Source organism: Jaculus jaculus, chromosome 3 (assembly GCF_020740685.1).
Source record: "Jaculus jaculus isolate mJacJac1 chromosome 3, mJacJac1.mat.Y.cur, whole genome shotgun sequence".
NCBI classification, from domain to species: Eukaryota; Metazoa; Chordata; class Mammalia; order Rodentia; family Dipodidae; genus Jaculus; species Jaculus jaculus.
The window spans coordinates 60,972,475-60,991,227 of record NC_059104.1 but is presented as its reverse complement, the minus strand read 5'-3'; the positions used below and the strand labels follow the sequence as shown (position 1 = coordinate 60,991,227).

At 38.6% G+C, this 18,753-nt stretch overlaps 1 protein-coding gene across 2 annotated transcripts in view; it reads left to right on the top strand.

Moving 5' to 3' along the window:
* Vwa8 (von Willebrand factor A domain containing 8) overlaps positions 1–18,753 on the top strand; it is a 463,242-nt gene that overhangs the window by 88,203 nt on the left and 356,286 nt on the right. For both annotated transcript variants that reach the window (XM_004650767.3, XR_006636125.1), the window contains exon 5: positions 15,565–15,732. In XM_004650767.3, coding sequence (XP_004650824.2) covers positions 15,565–15,732 — 168 coding nt within the window. The remainder of the gene's footprint in view (positions 1–15,564; positions 15,733–18,753) is intronic.

Sequence of the window (18,753 nt, the reverse complement as noted above, 5' to 3'; positions counted from 1 at the left end):
ACTAGAGTCAAACCCTGCCTTAAAAAACCAAAAAGGAAAGCTTTGTTCAGCACACATTAGTAATAGTGCCCATTAACATACACATTCCTATTCTCCCCCCAGATACAGCCATGACAGCAGTAAGTGAGATGATTTCTGTTCGTTGATGTTGAAAATGTTCAGAATCCTGAGCATGCCATCCCCATCTTGCTCTAGTAGCTACTGTTCTACTCTTAGTTTCTATTAAGTTCCAGTTTTTTAGATGCCACACTTGAGTCAGGATAGTGTGGTATTTGTCTTTTCCATGCCTGACTATTTCAATTATTCCAATGACTTCTAGTTTTGATCATTGTTTTTATAAATGGTAGGAGTCTACTCTTTTAAAAGTTATTAACATTTTGATAATTTTATACATGAATACCATGTAATTTTTAAAATCATATTTGATACCATTGTCTTCTCTTGTCCACCTACCATTTCTGGTTATCATGCTGAACATAAGTTACTGTTGAACACTCAACCCTAAATAGGATATCACTCCCTCCAAGGCTCACAAAACCTTGGAAGATGAGTGCAGAAAGAATGTGTGTAGCAGAAAGCCCAAGTGTGGGGGCCTTGAGGTTTTGTAATTCCTTCCTGCTCTCTGCTTCTTGAAGTTGGGAAGTCCAAGTTTTTGGGGCCTATAGGAAGGCTTTCTTTCAGTTTTCATCCCATGATAGAGGAATACAAAAGCAAAAGAACATGGAAGAAGGGTAGGAGGAAAGAAGAGGAGCATGAGAAAGAGGAGAGGTGAGAGAGGCGATCATCCAAACTTATCTTTTTATGAAGATGCCATTCCCAAGACAATGACATCAATCTACTAATGGGACAGAGTCTTTTTAACTGAATACCTTTTAAAGGTGTTATACTGGGGATTAAGATTAAGTTCATAGCATAATTTTTTGGGGGGGATTTTTGAGGTAGGGTCTCACTTTAGCCCAGGCTGACCTGGAATTCACTATGTAGTTTCACTGCTCTCAAACTCATGGCAATCCTCCTACCTCTGTCTCTGAGTGCTGGGATTAATGGTATGGACCACTATGCCCAGCTTCCTAACATGATTTTTTTTTTTGTTCATTTTTTTAAAATTTATTTGAGAGCGACAGACACAGAGAGAAAGACAGATAGAGGGAGAGAGAGAGAATGGGCGCGCCAGGGCTTCCAGCCTCTGCAAACGAACTCCAGACGCGTGCGCCCCCTTGTGCATCTGGCTAACGTGGGACCTGGGGAACCGAGCCTCGAACTGGGGTCCTTAGGCTTCACAGGCAAGCGCTTAACCACTAAGCCATCTCTCCAGCCCCCTAACATGATTTTTGAAGGATGCATCAAAACTATAGCAGGAAACAAAATAATCTATCTTATTCTGGTATTTTAAAATAAAGAACTTAACATATAAATTTTTCTTAGTCTCCTCAGTACTTTATACTTTTAGCTCTTTTGAGTAAATGTAAAGCTCTTAGGAACCTATTTTCTTTAAATAATGGCAGTATTAGTAGTAATTTACATTTTATAAATTAAATAGCATTACTTTTTTTCCCTAGTACTGCTTTGAGTCTTAAATTGTTACATTCTAGATGCCCCTTGAGGATATTCTCATTTAGTTAATGAGGCCACAGACATCCAGATTAATTATTTGCCTGAGGTTTTGTATCAAATTGGAAGCAAATCTAGATCAGGGACTTGGGTTTTTCATTTCAGGTCATGCCCCTGCTTTTACCTTGAAATCCTTCATGTCCATGTAATGGGTTATTAAAGCTGAGATATGAGGTGGCTGGATTAGGTGATTTTCATTTGAGAAAAATTAGGACTCTAAAGTTCTGTAGCTTGATGGACAAAAAGAATATTTAAAGTTGGTCTTCTTTGTACTTCATTGAACCCTCACAGCTAGCAATCATTCCACATAAAAACATAGGTGCATTGCTATTTTATTTTATTTTATTTTATTTTATTTTATTTTATTTTATTTTATTTTATTTTATTTTATTTTTTTAAGAATCTCAAAAGAGGGCTGGGGATATGGCTAGGGATCTCTAGCACCCATGTAAAGCACTATGCTTAGTGGCTCATGTGCCGTGGTGCAGTGTCTATAATACCAATGTGCCAATAGTAATGGGAGACAGACAGAGTCAGGATAATCTGGAAGCATGCAGGCTGGCTAATTTGGCCTCTCCAGCAGCAAAACAATGAGAGACCTTGTCTCAGAAAAACTGTGAATCAAAAGAACTAACACTCTCATGTTATTTTCTGACCTCCACACATATGCTGCCACTTTAGTGCACCTTTATACATACATATTGCAAAGACACATGTACATATATGCACAAATAAGAGATAAGAGTTCTTTATCCATTTATATAGGACAATTTCAAAACGTCTAGACTAATTTTCTCAATCTGATAGTTAAACTTTTTATGTTCTATCCTGAAACCAAGTGTGGACATAGATTACTATTGACTCTCATCTAAAAATCCTTCTTACATATCAATATCTTTTAACTGAATAGTTACATTTTTATCCTACAAATTCTAGTAGCCTACTGTGATCTAGTTTTATACTAGCATGCCATAAAAGACAGAGCTCTCATCCTTTGAGGACTCAAGAATCCTGCTTGGGATGAGACACATATGAGAACAGGGAATATTTAGTGTTATACCTTCGTACCCAAACAGTGAGCAAACACAGGCAAAGGGAGCATCATTGCAAGAGGGTAAAATGCTTAGGTCTCTATTAGGCACAAAATTTGTAAGAATTTTTCTCTCAAACAAATTTAAACTTTAGAGTGGTATAATATGCCACACCATTTGATAAATAGATTACTTAATGAAATTACTGTTTACTCTATTCAGTTGCTTTTAAATTTTATTTTCTTCTCTGAAAACACAATCAGATTAAATGAAATTTGAAAGCACAGATTCAAACATTTCTATAATTTGTACACTATTTTAATTTTAATTTTATTTTAAAAATATATTCTTATTTATTTATTTGGGAGAGAGAGAGGCAGATAGAAAGAGAATGGATGCACCAGGGCGTCCAGCCCCTGAAAATGAACTCCAGTCACAGGCATCACCTTGTGCATCTGGCTTACATGAGTCCTAGAGAGTTTAACCAGGGTCCATTGGTGTTGTAGAAAAGTACCTTAACTGCTAAGCCATCTCTCCAGCCCTAGACTATTTTTAAGAATGAATTAGGGAGCAAGTTGATACTGAAATAACTCAGAGGTATTGCCCTATAAATGGAGTACTTCAGATTTTGTTACCAGAGAGCCTCTGCTGAAGGTTTCTCTTCTTTCAATGTTTCTGTCTATTACATTGAAAACATTTAATTTGCACATGCTCTGCGTCTACAGCCACAGACCCACAGGGCAGATGGTCAGAAAGGCTAAAATTCTTCATTCTCTATCAATATTTTTTTTGCCTTCCCTATAAATTAACAATTCTTTAAAGTTTGTAAATTTCCTTTTTCTATCTGCATAATAGGATCCAATAGTATATATATAAAATATATAATATATATAATAAATAATAACAAATAAGATAGTATTTAATAAATAACTGATAATGAATTAATGAGAATAGAGGTAGGGAATATTTATAGTTTTTATTTATTTTTATTACATTTTATTTCTTTTTTTATTTACATATTTTTTATTAGTTTTCTATTCGGCAAATACAGGCAGTTTGGTACCCTTATTAGGCTCATCCATGACCTACCCCTCCCCATTGGCCCCTCCTTGCTGAGGTATATGGGTCATGATTGTGGAGTTATCCCACAGTTATTGGTAAGATAAATGTCTCTGCATATCATAACCCAACATGTGGCTCTGACATTCTTTCTGCCCCCTCTTCCACAAAATTTCCCTGAGCCATGGTGGGTTCATTTTTGGACTGCTTCAGTGATGAGGTGTTGGTGGCCTCCGAGGCTCTGGCTCTCTGATTTGGTAGGAGTTGATTTTTCTCTGTGTTGGTCTCCTTTCCCCTTGTGCTGGTATCCGGTTCATCAGGAAAACAGTACCCTTGCTTGTTTCACCAATTTTCCTTAGTTTCACCCGTGGCCTTTTTGAGGTATGATGGGGTGGCTCTCTCCTTAGGATCTGCATCTATCTGCAAAAGAGAAGCAGATTCTCCAATGGAGAGTAAGTTAGCTCCAAGACAAATGAAATAACCCTTACTTTTTTATTTTTACAGAGAGTTTAATAGGTGTAGGCCCTCTTGTACCCCATGATTGATGTTAGCTTGATATTGGAGAGTGGCCTTATGTTTGGATATGATTCTGACTTGTTTCCCAGCTCCAGCTATGGGTCCCGTACCACTGAGGGGATCATTTAGCCAAATCAAGAGCAGTTGGTTCCCCACCATGGCTGTGTGTGACTATTGCATTTGTGTGGACATCATAACTGGTTATTTGTTGCTAAGTAGTTTAGACCATGCATTGCTTGGACAGATATTGGTCATTTCCCCAGTTGCCCATGTAGCACCTTCTGGCACAAAATACGCTGACTGTTTGGGGACTGACTCTCTCCTGACTTCCAGCCATGCTGTTCCATTTTACGTGTCAGCTGCATATGGTGTCTTCAGCAGTAGGGTCTTACCACTAACCTTTGGTGGGTCATCAAGTGCTCTGACAGAAATCTGTCATTCTTTTAGGGAACGTTGTAGGTGTTTCTGATCAAAAGCTCATTGTGGATGATAGCCCCATGCTGGTACTGGAAGTTACAGGTCAGTGCCCACTAAGAAAATGTGGAAAAATATAACTAATATACAAGAGTTAGAGAGGAGAGAGAAGGATGGGGGGGGGGAAGGAAAGGGAGGGAGGGAAGATGTAGAAGGTTTAGGTTAAACTTGATCCTACCCTCTCCAGTGTCTTGTGGTTCAGGTGTTTCCTGTAATGGCCTGTTAAAGGTTCAACCATTTGGTCTGCCTTTTAGGAAGTAGATTTTTATGGTACCATTGCTGTTTCGGTCTAGATTAGTGTTTCCCACCCCTTCGATGCCCTCTTCTCCCTCCCAGTCCATCCTAGTGTCTCTTCTATGAGATGCTTGCTGGGTATGTAAGGTATCAGGTTAGGTGCTATAGATGAGTGAGACTATGTAGCGATTTTTTTTTTTCTGTGATTGGGTAAGTTCACTGAGTATGAACTGTTCCAGGTTCACCCATTTTTCCTCAAATTTCATTGTGTCATTTTTTTCTTATTGCTGTGTAGAATTCCATTGTGTAGATATACCACATCATAGTTATCCATTCTTCTAGTGAAGGACATCTGGATTGATTCCAGCTCTTAGCTATTAAGAATTGAGCACTACAAACATGATTGAACAAATCTCTCTGGCCTGTGGTTTGAAGGGTTTAGGGTAGATGCCCAGTAAGGGAATAAATGGGTCTGTTGTTATCTCTATAGTCAGCTTTTTCAGGAGTCTCCATATTGCTTTCCAAAGTGGTTGTACCATCCTACATTCCCACCAACAGTGGATGAGTGTTCCCACTTTTCCACATCCTTGCCAGCATTTATTTTCGTTTTATTTTTTGATGTTTGCTATCCTTATGGGGGTAAGGTGGAATCTCATAGTTGTTTTAATTTGCATTTCTCTGATGATTAGGGATGATGAACATTTTCTTAAGTGTGTGTTTGCCATTTGTGTTTCTTCCTCTGTGAACTGCCTGTTAGCTCTTTGCCCCATTTTGTGTGTTTTTGACTTCCTGCTGTTTTCCTGCTGTTTTTTGAGTTCTTTGTACATTGTAGAGATTAGGCCTCTATCAGTTGAATAACCTGCAAATATTTTCTCCCATTCTGTGGGTAATCTATTGGCTTTGCTTATTGTATGCTTGTCTGTAAAGACACTCTTCAGCTTCATGTGATCCCATTGGTTGAGTGACTGTTTAAGATCGTGAGCTACTGGGTTTTTTTTCAGGAAGTCTTTTCCCATTCCTATATCATGGAAAGTACTTCCTAAATTTTCTTCCAGTAGTATTCGAGTTTCTGGTCTTATATTGAGGTCTTTGATTCATTTGGATTTGAGTGTAGTGCATGGTAAAATGTGTGGATCAGGTTTCAGTTTCCTGCATGTGGTTATCTAGTTTGTCCAGCATCATTTGTTGAAGATGCTGTCTTTTTTCCAGCCTATATTGTTTGGGCCTTTGTTAAATATCAAGTAGCTATAGTTGCTTGACCCAAAGCCCGGGTCCTCAAGTCTATTCCATTGGTCTATACTCCTGTTTTTATGTTAGTACCATGCTGTTTTTTATTACTATGGCTTTATAATATAGCTTTAGATCAGGTATTGTGATGCCATCAGAGGTATTTCTTTTGCTGAGGATATGTTTGGATATGTGAGGCCTTCTGCCTTTGCATATGAAATTTGAGGTCATTTTTTCTATCTCTGTGAAGAACACTGTAGGGATTTTAATTGCAATTGCATTAAATGTATATATTGCCTTTGGTAGGATTGTCATCTTCACAATGTTAATTCTGACTATCCAGGAGCATGGGAGGTCTTTCCATTTTCTCAAGTCCTCCTCAATTTCTTTTTTGAGTGTGTTTATGTTTTCTTTGTATAGATCCTTTACTTCCTTGGTTAACGTTATTCCAAGGTATTTTATTTTTTTTGTTGCTATTGAAAATGGGACTATGTCCTTTATTTCTTTCTCTGTACTTTTGTCATTTGCATATAGAAATGCTACTGATTTTTGTGCATTGATTTTGTATCCTGCTACTTTGCTATTGGAGTTAATCACCTTCAGACGTTTTGGGATGGAGTGTCTCGGGTCTCTTACATATACAATCATGTCATCAGTGAATAGAACTAACTTAATTCTTTCTTTCCAAATTGTATCCCTTTTATTTCCTTCCCCTGCCTTATTGCTTGAGTTAGGACTTCCAGTACTATATTGAAAAGCAGAGGCAAGAGAGGACAACCCTGTCTTATTCCTGATTTTAATGGGAATTCTTCCAGTCTCTCTTCATTAAGTATTATTTGGGCCTTTGGAGCTTTTTATATTGCCTTTATTATGTTAAGATATGAACCAACCATTCTAATTCTCTCCAATGTTTTGATCATGAAGTGATGTATCTTGTCCAAAGCCTTTTCTGCATCTATTGAAATGATCATGTGCTTTTTATGTTTAATATTGTTTATGTGGGGTATTACATTGACCGATTTCCGTATGTTGAACCACCCTTGTGTTCCTGGGATAAATCCCACTTGGTCAAGGTGGATAATGCTTTTGATGTGTTGTTGGATTTTGTTTGCGAGGATTTTGTTCAGGATGATTGCATCTAAGTTCATTAGGGAAATAGGCTGGTAGTTTTCTTTTCTTGTGGCATCTCTGCCTGGTTTTGGAACTAGGGTGATATTAGCTTCATAATAAGAGTTGTGTAGCTTTCCCTGTTCTTCAGTTGTGGCACAGTTTAAGGAAGATTGGTTTGAGTTCTTCCATGAAGGTTTGATATAATTCAGCTGAGAAGGCACCAGTCTTGGGCTCTTCTTTTTGGGGAGGTTTTTCTTATTACTTTTTAAATTTCCATGAGCGTGATGGGTTCATTGAGGTGATTAATCTGTTCTGAGTTTAGCTTTGATAGATGGTATGTGTCCAGGAATTTATCCATCTCCTCCACATTATCTAGTTTTGTGGAATAGAGGTTTTTGAAATAAGTCCTGATGATCCTCCCAGTTTCACTTATGTCTGTTGTGATCTCTCCTTTTTCATTTTAAATTTTGTTAATTTGAAGCTTCTCCTTTTTTTGCTTGATCAAATTGGCCAGGGGTTTGTCAATCTTGTTTAGTTTTTCAAAGAACCAGCTCTTTGTTTTGTCAATTGTCTTAATTGTTTCCTTGGTTTCCAATTCATTAATTTCTGCTCTAATTTTAATTATTTCTTTCCTTCTGGAGCTCTTTGGGTTGGATTTTTCTTGTCTTTCCAGTGTCTTTAGGTAGATGGTTAGTTTATTGATTTGGGATCTTTCTGTCTTTTTTTTATGAAGGTATTGAGTGCTATGAATTTTTCCCTGAGGACTGCCTTCATTGTGTCCCATAAGTTTTGGTATGATGTGTTCTCATTGTCATTCAATTCCAGAAATTTTCAATTTCATCTTTTATTTCATCCACTGTCCATTTGTTGTTTAAAAGTGTGCTGTTCAGTTTCCAGGTGCCGTTGGGATTCTTAGTTGGTCTTTTGTTGTTGATTTCTAGCAATATAGCATTGTGATCTGGTATCATGCAGGGAATTATGTCAATTTTCCTAAATATGTGGAGGCAGTCTTTGTGACCCAGTATATGGTCTGTTTTAGAGAATGTTCCATGGGCTGCTGAGAAGAATGTGTAGTCTATGGATTTGGGATGTAAAGTTTCGTAGATGTCCGTTAGGTCTAAGTGCTGTATCGTTTTGTTGAGCTCTCTTACTTCCCTGTTGAGTTTCTGTTCGGATGATCTGTCTATTACTGATAATGGTGTATTGAAGTCCCCAGCTATGATGGTGTTGGTGGTTATTTTTATTTTATTGTCAAGTAGGTTTTGTTTTATGAACTGCGGTGCCCCTGTGTTTGGTGCATTCAAATTTATGATTGTAATATCCTCTTGATGGATTGTTCCCTTGATGAGTAAGAAGTAGCCTTCTTTGTCTTTTTTGATTATTTTTGGTTTGAAGTCTATTTTATCCAATATTAATATAGCTATCCCTGATTGTTTCTTATTCCCATTTGCTTGGAATATTGTCTTCCACCCCTTTACCCTGAGGAGGTTTCTGTCTTTAGTGGTGAGGTGGGTTTCTTGAAGGGAACGGATTGAGGGGTCTAATTTTTTGATCCATCCTGTTAGCTTGTGTCTCTTGATGGGTGAATTAAGGCCATTAATATTTAGGGTAATGACTGTGAGATTTGATTTGGTCCCTGCCATATTGTGGTGTTAGATGTGTGTTGGTGTTTTCATGGGCTTTGAAGTTTTTTGTGCCTACTCTGGGTTTGGTTGTTGTGATCTGCTACTTGTAGGCATTTGAGTTTGGTTATTTTTTTCTTCTTTTGGAGAATTTCCTGAAATACTCTCTGTAGGATTGGTTTTGTGTTCATGTAATTGTAAAGCTGAGTTTTGCCATGGGAAGTTTTTCTTTCACCATCTATTATGAAGTATACTTTTGCCGGTTAGAGTAGTTTGGGTTGGAATCCATAGGTTCTTAGACTTTGGAGAGTTTCACTCCAGGCCCTTCTAGATTTCAGGGTTTCCATTGAGAAGTCTGAAGTAATTCTGATGGGGTTACCATTGAAAGTTGTGTGCTGTTTTTCCCTAGCTGCTTTTAGGATTTTCTCTTTGGTGTCAATGTTTAGAGTCTTAATGATAATATGTCTTGGAAAGTTTCTCCTTTGGTCCAGTCTATTTGGAGTTCTGTTCGCTTCTTGTATCTCGATGGGCCTTTCTTTTAAGAGACTGGGGAAGTTTTGTTCAATTATTTTGTTAAATAAGTTCTCCAAGCCTTTGGTCTGAAATTCTTCTCCTTCTGGTATTTCAGTGATTCTGATATTAGGACGTTTAAGTGTATCCCACAATTCCCTCATGTTCTGTTTGCAGGAACTTTTGAACTCACTGAAGTTTTTGAACTCTTGAGCTGTTTCTTCTGTCTTGTCTTCCAGATCAGAGTTTCTATCCTGCACTTTGCTGACTCTATTCTTGAGAGCCTCTAGAAGGTTTTGGACTTTTTCGATTAAGTTTGCATTTTCTACTACTTTTCTATGTTTCATTTCTATCGCTCTGTCAAGCTCCCTTTTCACATCATGTTCTGATTTTCTTGATGATTCTTGGAATTCATCCTTGCATTTCTTTATGTCTTCATTTAGTATGGCCAGCAGCTTTGTAAGGTCCTCTTTTTTTTTCACTCTCCCTCAAAACTCTTAGCTCTCTTTGAACTCCTTCCAATATCTTATCAAATTGTTCTAGCTTAGTGATGGTAGCATCCACATGATTGTTGGTCCTTTGTTGCTTTCCTGCAAGTTCTAGCAGTAGTTTGGTCAGGGTTGCATTGCTCATAGCTTCAATTTGATGTTCTGATCCTAATAACTCTTCTATGTTTTGGTTTGATGCATTCATTGTAGGACTGGGTGGTCTAACTGGGTTTTCTTGCATTTGATTTTTCATGTTATTTCTTTTGTGCTGTGGTCTGCCCATGACAGTGTATAGGTAGGTGGGTGGATCAGCGTGTGCTCTAGTGCAATGGGAATCTGAGGTAGCCTGGGGCAGTTGCCAAGCAGCCTGGTCTTTGGCTCCCACTTGCTAAAGCCGCCTAACTACTGCCTGAATTCTTAAGTGGTAATGCACCAAAACTGCCTGTTTTTGAGCTTGGAGGGGGTCTGAGGTACCAAGCACTGAAGCAGCCTAACCTCTGGTTAGGAACACTGGGACCTGGAAACAGTCTGCACTCCCCTGCCACAGGAGAATGTGGGATGGTGGGCGCAGCAGACAGGTAGGGGAGGGCAACTGAGCTGGTGCAAGCGAGAGACACAGTCTGGGCTTGTGTGGCAGTTGCTGTGGGACTGGGCTCGCTGAGCAGTAATGTGGGCAAGTGTGCAAGAGCAGTTTAAGCTTCCGCACACAAGGATCGGCATGTGATCGGAGTGGCGGTGGGGCATGGGGCCACAGTGGCAGGCCATGATGGCTATTTGATGTTAGGGGTGGTCTACCTGCCCGTGAGGGGATCCACGATTCCCTGTCCCCCACCCCCGCCCTTGCACTGATAAGAAGACCCAGAAAACCCTTAATGTCTTGCCTTTTCCCAGGATTTGCAGTGCAGCTAGGCGGTCACCATCTTGGCTGGAAGTCCACCCCTTCTTGGCTGGCAATCCCCCTATTTACTTTTATTTATTTATTTTAGTTTTTCAAGATGGGGTCACACTCTGGCCCAGGCTGACCTGGAATTCCCTATGTCATCTCAGAGTGGCCTTGAACTCACGACAATCCTCTTACCTCTGCCTCCCAAATGCTGGGATTAAAGGCGTGAGCCACCACATGTGGTCTATAGTTTTTATTTTTATATTCATTTAAAAATAATTTAATGTCTTATTTTTATTTATTCATTAGAATGTGAGTGCCAGGGCCTCTAGCCATTGCAAACAAACTCCAGACACATGCATTACCCTGTGCATCTGGTTTACATGGGTTCTGGGGAATTGAACCTGGCTCCTTAGGCTTCGCAGGCAAGTGCTTTAACTGCTATGCTATCCTCACAGCCCTATTATTCATATTCTTAATAAGCTGATCTAAGTCATATATTCATGGATCTTATTGTTGAAAGATACTTTACATATGCTTGCTTCAACAGCAAGGAGCAGCCTCCTCAGTTTTTTTTTTAATTTTTTTTTGTTCGTTTATTTATTTATTTATTTGAAAGTGACAGAGAGAGGGAGAGAAAGAGACAGATAGAGAGGGAATGAGCGCGCCAGGGCTTCTAGCCACTGCAAACGAACTCCAGATGTGTGCGCCCCCTTGTGCATCTGGCTAACATGGGTCCTGGAGAAATGAGCCTCGAACCGGGGTCCTTAGGCTTCACAGGCAAGCACTTAACCACTATGCCATCTCTCCAGCCCCTCAGTTTTATTTCTGTAATCATTCACCCTCTTTTCTGTATTTGTCTAGTCTTCTTCTCCTTGCTCCAACATGCCAATGTTTTGAATCATTAAAAAAATGACCAGCGGCTGGGCAAATGGCTCAGCGGGTAACGTGCTGGCCTGCCAAAGCCTAAGGATCCGAATTCTATTTCCTAGTACCCATGTAAGCTGGATCCCTAAGGTGGTACACACATCTGAAGTTTACTTGCAGTGACTGGAAGGCCTGGTATGCCCATCCTCTCTCTTTGTCTGTTTGTTTGCCTCTTTCTCTCTTTTATTGTCTCTTAAATAAATTAAAAATCACCAGCACCATTCACATGGTACCTAGCCCAGTTTCTACATCACTCTTCTTCCTTCTCTTCATGCTCAGCTATTTTATAAGATGTTGCTGACTTTGAGTTGTCAGATGTGTCTTCATGTTTTGAAATAATGTGGTTTTAGCAAGAATACATAGAAGTGATTTTGTGCTCATTCTGGAAGTCTGGTATGTAAAATTAATGGGGTTCCTTGCTGGTGCTAACAAATTTTGACCACATGGATAAAGTGGGCCATTACAGATTTTCCAGTGTTGTATTGTTTTTAATTTTTTCATTAATGGTGGCATGTGAGAAGATAATTTGATCCTATATGCCTAGATAGTTTTTCCTCAGACCTTTTTCCACAATTTTTTCATCCATCGTAGTTCTTGCCTACCATTACTATTTCAATAATTTTTTCAAATGGCTGAAGGCCTCCTTCAGTTATTTTTGAGTAATAAATGTTTTTGACGTGAAATCCACACTGTATGTGCTCTACTCTAGTAGATTTGCTGGCAGTGTACTGTGGTATGTACATTCCTGGGGGATTTAACCAATTCTTCGTCACTTGAAAGACCTCCTGTGTGACAAATGATGCCAGGCAATGATGTTGCATTGTAGCTGGTACAGTTTAAACTAGGCAGGGGATCTTGGAAGATAGGATCACTTGAACTAGAGAAGGGGGGGTATAGCAAAGTATGAGTTCAAGAAATGTTGAGGTTATATATATATATATATATACACACACATATATATATATGTATGTATGTATGTGTATATATGTATATGTATGTATGTATATATATATGTATGTGTGTATATATATGTATGTATGTGTGTGTGTGTGTGTATATATATATATACACACACACACATATATAAATTATTGACAATTTCTATGCATACAGACAACAAACCATGTTATTTCCCTCCCCTCACCTGGTTTCCCCTTCATAACTCTGCTCTCCATCACATCCTCTCCCTCTCTCCATTAGTTTCTCTTTTAATTTGTTATCATCTTTTCTCCTATTATGAGGGTCTTGTGTAGGTGTTGCTAGGCACTGCGAGGTCATGGATACTGAGGCAAATTTCTGTTCAGACAGTTGTATATAAGGAGTGGTACCCTTCCTTTGGCTTTTACAGTCTTTCTGCCACCTCTTCCACAATGCACCCTGAGCCTTGGAGAGTGTGAGATGTTTCAGTGATGGACACTCTTCTGTCCCTGCTTTTCAGCACTGTGTTGCCTTTTGGGTTGTACCAGTGGTTATCACCATCTGAAAAGAAACGCTTCTCTAACCAGAAGTGAGATTAGCATTAATATATGAATATGAACATTAAGTGTAGTACAGTCTTTTTTTTTGGAGGCAAACTGGCCTCAATTTATCATCCTTCTGTCTCAGCCTCCTTAGTACTGGGATGCCAGGGCTGTGCTACCATGTCAGGTGAATTCAAGAAATATTAAGGAAGTTAAATAATCAGAATAAGTAGATAAATTGAATATAAGAAATGAGCTAGAACTCAAGGATCCTGACATGGCTAAATGATATTCCTACCATGAATAGAAAATGTAAGAAGAGAGTTTTGGAGAATATGGGATGAGTTCCATAGGGGTCCTGAGATACTATGGGGTCTGATTGCAGATATCCATGCAAAGAACCCTAGAGTTCTGAAGACTGGGAGAGCTTGGATTGGAGAGCTATTAGCATAGAAGTGGAATTTGGGACTATGTGGGAAAGAAGAAAGCACTCTCTTCCATCACAGAGTAAGAACTGTGGCTAAGGATGCAGTTCTGGAAAGTACCTACATTTAATGATTAGGCGCAAGAAGAGAAAGTTCTGTGCTAAGAGGATGCAGTGTCATGAAGCCAAAGAAGACTGGGAGGGAGTGGGTTGTCATATACCTGCAGCACCACTAACCCTGTCTGCTGTTGCACAGGATAAATGTGAGCTATTTTCCCATCAAGCCAATTTCAGGGATTCTGATGAAACAGCTGTTTGTAATGGTTTTGGACCTGTCATTCAAAGGAAAGGTTTTATAGATTTTCTGTCTCTTATCATTTGCTTCCCATTTTCCTCCATTATCATTTTTCTTAAATTTATAGGTATTTTTATAGTACTGGCAAAATCAGTCTGTCATGGGCCCCTGTGAGACCTGCCTCTTCATTTTTCCAAATGTATAATGATGTCAGTATTAAGCGTTCTTTTAAATCAGAATTCATTTTGATAACATTTCATTTACAAACATTATAGTCTATAAGCCTTCTTGCCTAGCTTTTTAAATTTAATTTAATTTTATTATTATTATTATTATTATTTTTTATTTACTTATTTGAGAGCGACAGACACAGAGAGAAAGACTGATAGAGGGAGAGAGAGAGAATGGGCGCACCAGGGCTTCCAGCCTCTGCAAACGAACTCCAGATGCGTGCGCCCCCTTGTGCATCTGGCTAACGTGGGACCTGGGGAACCGAGCCTCGAACCGGGGTCCTTAGGCTTCACAGGCAAGCGCTTAACCGCTAAACCATCTCTCCAGCCCTTGCCTAGCTTTAAAAAAATTTTTTTTTTTCCAAGGTAGGGTCTCATTCTTGTCCATGCTGCCCTGGAATTAACTATGTAGTCTCAGGGTGTCCTTGAACTCATGGCAATCCTCCTACCTCTGCCTCTCAAGTGCTGGGATTAAAGGCATATGCCACCATGCCTGACAGTTATTTTCTTTTTAAAAAATACTTTTTCCTAAATATTATTTGGATGTTATTTTACATGGAAATGTTTCTTTTAATTCCCTTTCTGGATTGTTCACTGTATAAAAACAGAATTGAAGTTAGTATATTGATTTTGTGCTTTGCAGTTTTGTAGAATTTGTTTGAGTTCTAAAGCTTTTGATCTTGACTATTTTCAATATTTTATTTATTTATTATTCATTTATTTATTTATTAGAGAGAGAGAGAGAATGGGTGGGCCAGGGCCTCTAGCCACTGCAAACAAACTCCACTTGCATGTGCTACCATGTGCATCTGGCTTAAGTGGGTTCTGAGGAATTGAACCTGGGTCCTTTGGCATCTCAGGCAAGCACCTTAACTGCTAAGCCATCTTTCTAGCTCTAAATTAATTTTTTTTTTTTTCAGGCAGGGTCTCACTTTAGCTCAGCTGACCTGGAACTCATTCTGTAGCACAGACTGACATTGAACTTATGGTGGTCCTCCTGCTTCTAGCCTCCTGAGTGCAGTGATAAAAAGCATGTGCCACCATTCCCAGTTTACCTAGCTTTTTGATTCTTACAAGAAGCTTATGGAATAGATAGGCCACTAGCTTGTTATCTTTCTTTCTGTTTTCTAATTAAATAATACATTTTTAAAATTGTGTTACCTGTTCATAGATGTTATTTTTTATTTCACTGGGTATATAATCTATAATGTTATGCTAAGAGGGACCCTAGAGATTGTCTCTTTGGATCTCGTCATTTTACAAATGAATAAATAGGCCCAATGAGGTAAAATCATTTGCTTAAGATTAGAGAGCCAGAGAAAATAAAATTAAGATTTACTCCATCTGTTCTAATTTCAAGTCTCAATAAGAAGAAGCAAGTATAGTTCGTAGAACAAGTAAAATCAGGCCACGTGCTGCTTCCTTTAGCATTCTCACGTTGTCTTTGTATCTCTTGGAAATAGTGTGCAGTTCGCGCCGCCACAGAGGGCAGAACTCTCATTTTGGAAGGCTTGGAAAAGGCAGAAAGGAATGTGCTCCCTGTATTGAACAACTTGCTGGAAAACAGGGAAATGCAACTTGAAGATGGACGCTTCCTAATGTCTGCTGAGCGATATGACAAACTTCTTCAAGTAAGAAAAGAAAATCAGTTGTTTTGCCTTTGGTGTCAAAGTTTGGTTGTTGCCATCTTATGTGAAATATGGTTTTATTGGAATTAGGACAAGTGTTTAAAATAGTTCTTATCAATAAATTGTGAGTTAGCAGTTTTATAAGGCTATTCGATTTGCAAACCATACTGGAAGACCTCCCAGATTTCTACTGTCTTCCTTTTTCTTGGGTATTTAATAACTATTCTCCTCCTAGCCATTTTCTTCTTTTTCCTTCCTTCTTTAACAGCATTATAAAGCCTAATTACTTTTAGGTAGTACTGGGCATCAGAAATACCAAGCTGAATAAATTCCACTTCTTAGAAGCCTCAGAAAACTCAAAGCCTAACAGATATGGACAGAAGTGAATGCTGATATTTAAATGATACCCTGATGGTCCAAGCCACCAGCTTGAGTTCGGGCTTATCCTTGGCTACTAATGAGTTGTAGGCCAGCCTGGGCTACTTAAGACCCTGTTTTAGAAACACCAATAAATAATAAAAGCAATCAAGCAGTTAATCAAAAAATATGAATCATGCTGAGTCCCTCCTGTGCTCTGACCCCAGGGTCCTCTTGCTGTACTCAGATTAAAACCTAGAGTCCTTTAAGTGGAGCCCAGTACCTTCACTCCCTCCTGCCTCATCTCCTTCCTTCTTTCTCCTCTTCTACCTGTCCTGATCTTAGTGTTCTCTTTACCCCATACCTACCTGCTCATTAGGCAATCTCCTGGCTTCTAGGCTTTGCATACGTATTTCTTCCTGGAATGGCTTTCTCCTAGGTACTTGCTTGGCTCATTCTTAAACCTTCTCCAAGTCTTTGCTTAAGTGTTACATTATCAGTGAAGCTTGTTCTGGTGCTCCTGTTTAAAATTACAATGTGCCTTCCACCCCTACTTACTCTTACCCTGCTTCATTTTTACCATGTTGTCTCCTAACACCCTGTATGGCTTACTTAGGTATTAGTTCATTGTCTGCCCCCCTCCTTAAACTGTACCATATTGGCACTTTGAGAAGCTAAAGCTGTCTGCAGCTAGTACAACCTTTTACAGCTGATTGATCCGCACGGACACTCCAGGACATGGAGTCTTTCTCCAACGTGTTCTGTGCAGATACACATGTGCTAATTTTACTACCCAAGATCTGTTGTAGATGGCTGAAGATCTAGACTTTATACTTCTTGGTGTTGCTCTGAGGATGCTCAGAAAAGGCCTGACCACTAGGAACTGAACAGTAGATGTTATTGCCAGCTGGTCCGATTTGACTGATGCTCATTTGTGGGCAGGGTCAGGAGCTTCTTTTTCTGATTCCTCTGGGACAAATAATTTTCTGTCCATTACCTGTCTTGCGTTCCATGAACAATGTGTTATATTCTGTGGGTTTATCTAGATGGTGTTTTTCTTCTTCACTAGTCATTTTCTTCTAGGTACATCTAAAGAGTATCTCCTCCTAGTATAACTAGAAGAGAGTGGTTGAAGATTTAAGCAGTAGCATAAAGTTATATTCATTCTTTCATGTTCTCAGTCATTTGGTGATGTGAAAGCAATTACATTATTTGCCTTTAAAGGTGGTGCATATTTTTAGATACTTTCTAATTATAAAATAACTATCACTAGAGATTACAATAATCAGTTTTAGTAACTGATTAGGAAAAGAATAGAATTATGGGCAAATTTAGTGAACATAATAGTTTGATAGAAATTTGGGACATGGGAGCTTAAAAGGATTTTATTTAGTTCACTAGGAATACATATTGTTAGTAAGTGAGAACCATCTTCTCTCTCTATTTTTTTTTTACACAAAGTAAAATATTGGTATAAATGCATAATTTTTTTTCTTACTCTAGTCCAGGCTGATCTGGAAATCACCTTGCTATTCCAGGCTGGTCTTGAACTGAGTAGATCCTCATACCTCAGTCTCCTGAGTGCTGGGATTAAAGACCTGTGCCACCACTCCTAGCTAAATGTATACATCTTATTGGAGAATTTTATTTCTTAATTTATAAGACCAATTCATAATTCTGAATTCATAATGACTATATACAAAATCCCTTCATAAAACACTTTCATTTTAGGACCCTTCCTGTGGTTCAAAAGATTCATAATTGCCATAATTTAAGTCTGTCTTTTCCTAGATAGGTTCAGTATACTAAATTTTAATTTCATAAGGGTTTTTCTGGTTTCATTTAGGTACTATATTAGATTAAATTTTTTTATTGACTTACAATAAGCCATGATAATTCCCTCCCCTCCCCCACTTTCCCCTTCACAACTCCACTCTCCACCATATCCACCTTCCTCTCTCCATTACTCCCTCTTTTATTTTGATGTCATTGTCTTTTTCTCCTATTATGAGGGTCTTGTGATGATATTATATAATATATTTTTTTATATAGAAATGATCTATAAATTCATATCCTGGTTATGATTTTTTACATTAAAAAGAGAAATATTCAGTTCTTTGAAGATGATGCTCTTGGTTTCTCAGATAGGGCTAAATCTTGTTTTCTAGTATCGTCTCTATTAATGTATGATTTGTTATTTCAATAGGATTAAGGTTGTTTATTTTTAAACTTAATTCATGTCAGCAGTCAATGTACTTTTCATGTTATCAAACTAGAAGCAATGAATCTGTGAGAGCTTGGATTTAGCTTGAGATAATTGTGTGTAGAAGTAAATATACAAATGTAAAGTAACAGAAGCTTGTAGAAGGACATAGTGAAGGGACACTAATGAGGAGAGGCAATCAGAAAAGGGACCATTTTATGATGGTGATGTTTTGCTGCTGAACTTGCATATTTGGTCCACTTTCCGGCAGTGCTGGTGAAGCATGCTGTCTTTGCAGAACTTCAGTTTTTTGGGAAATTGGTTGAAGCCACAAGGTCAAAAAAGGGAGGAGTTGCTGAGACTGGGAGAGTCACATACAAATGCTGCCAGGAAAAATGTTTAGTGCCATGGTGAAAATTTCTGCACCATCCTCTGGGCTGGGCCCTCCGAAGATTTGCTGAAAG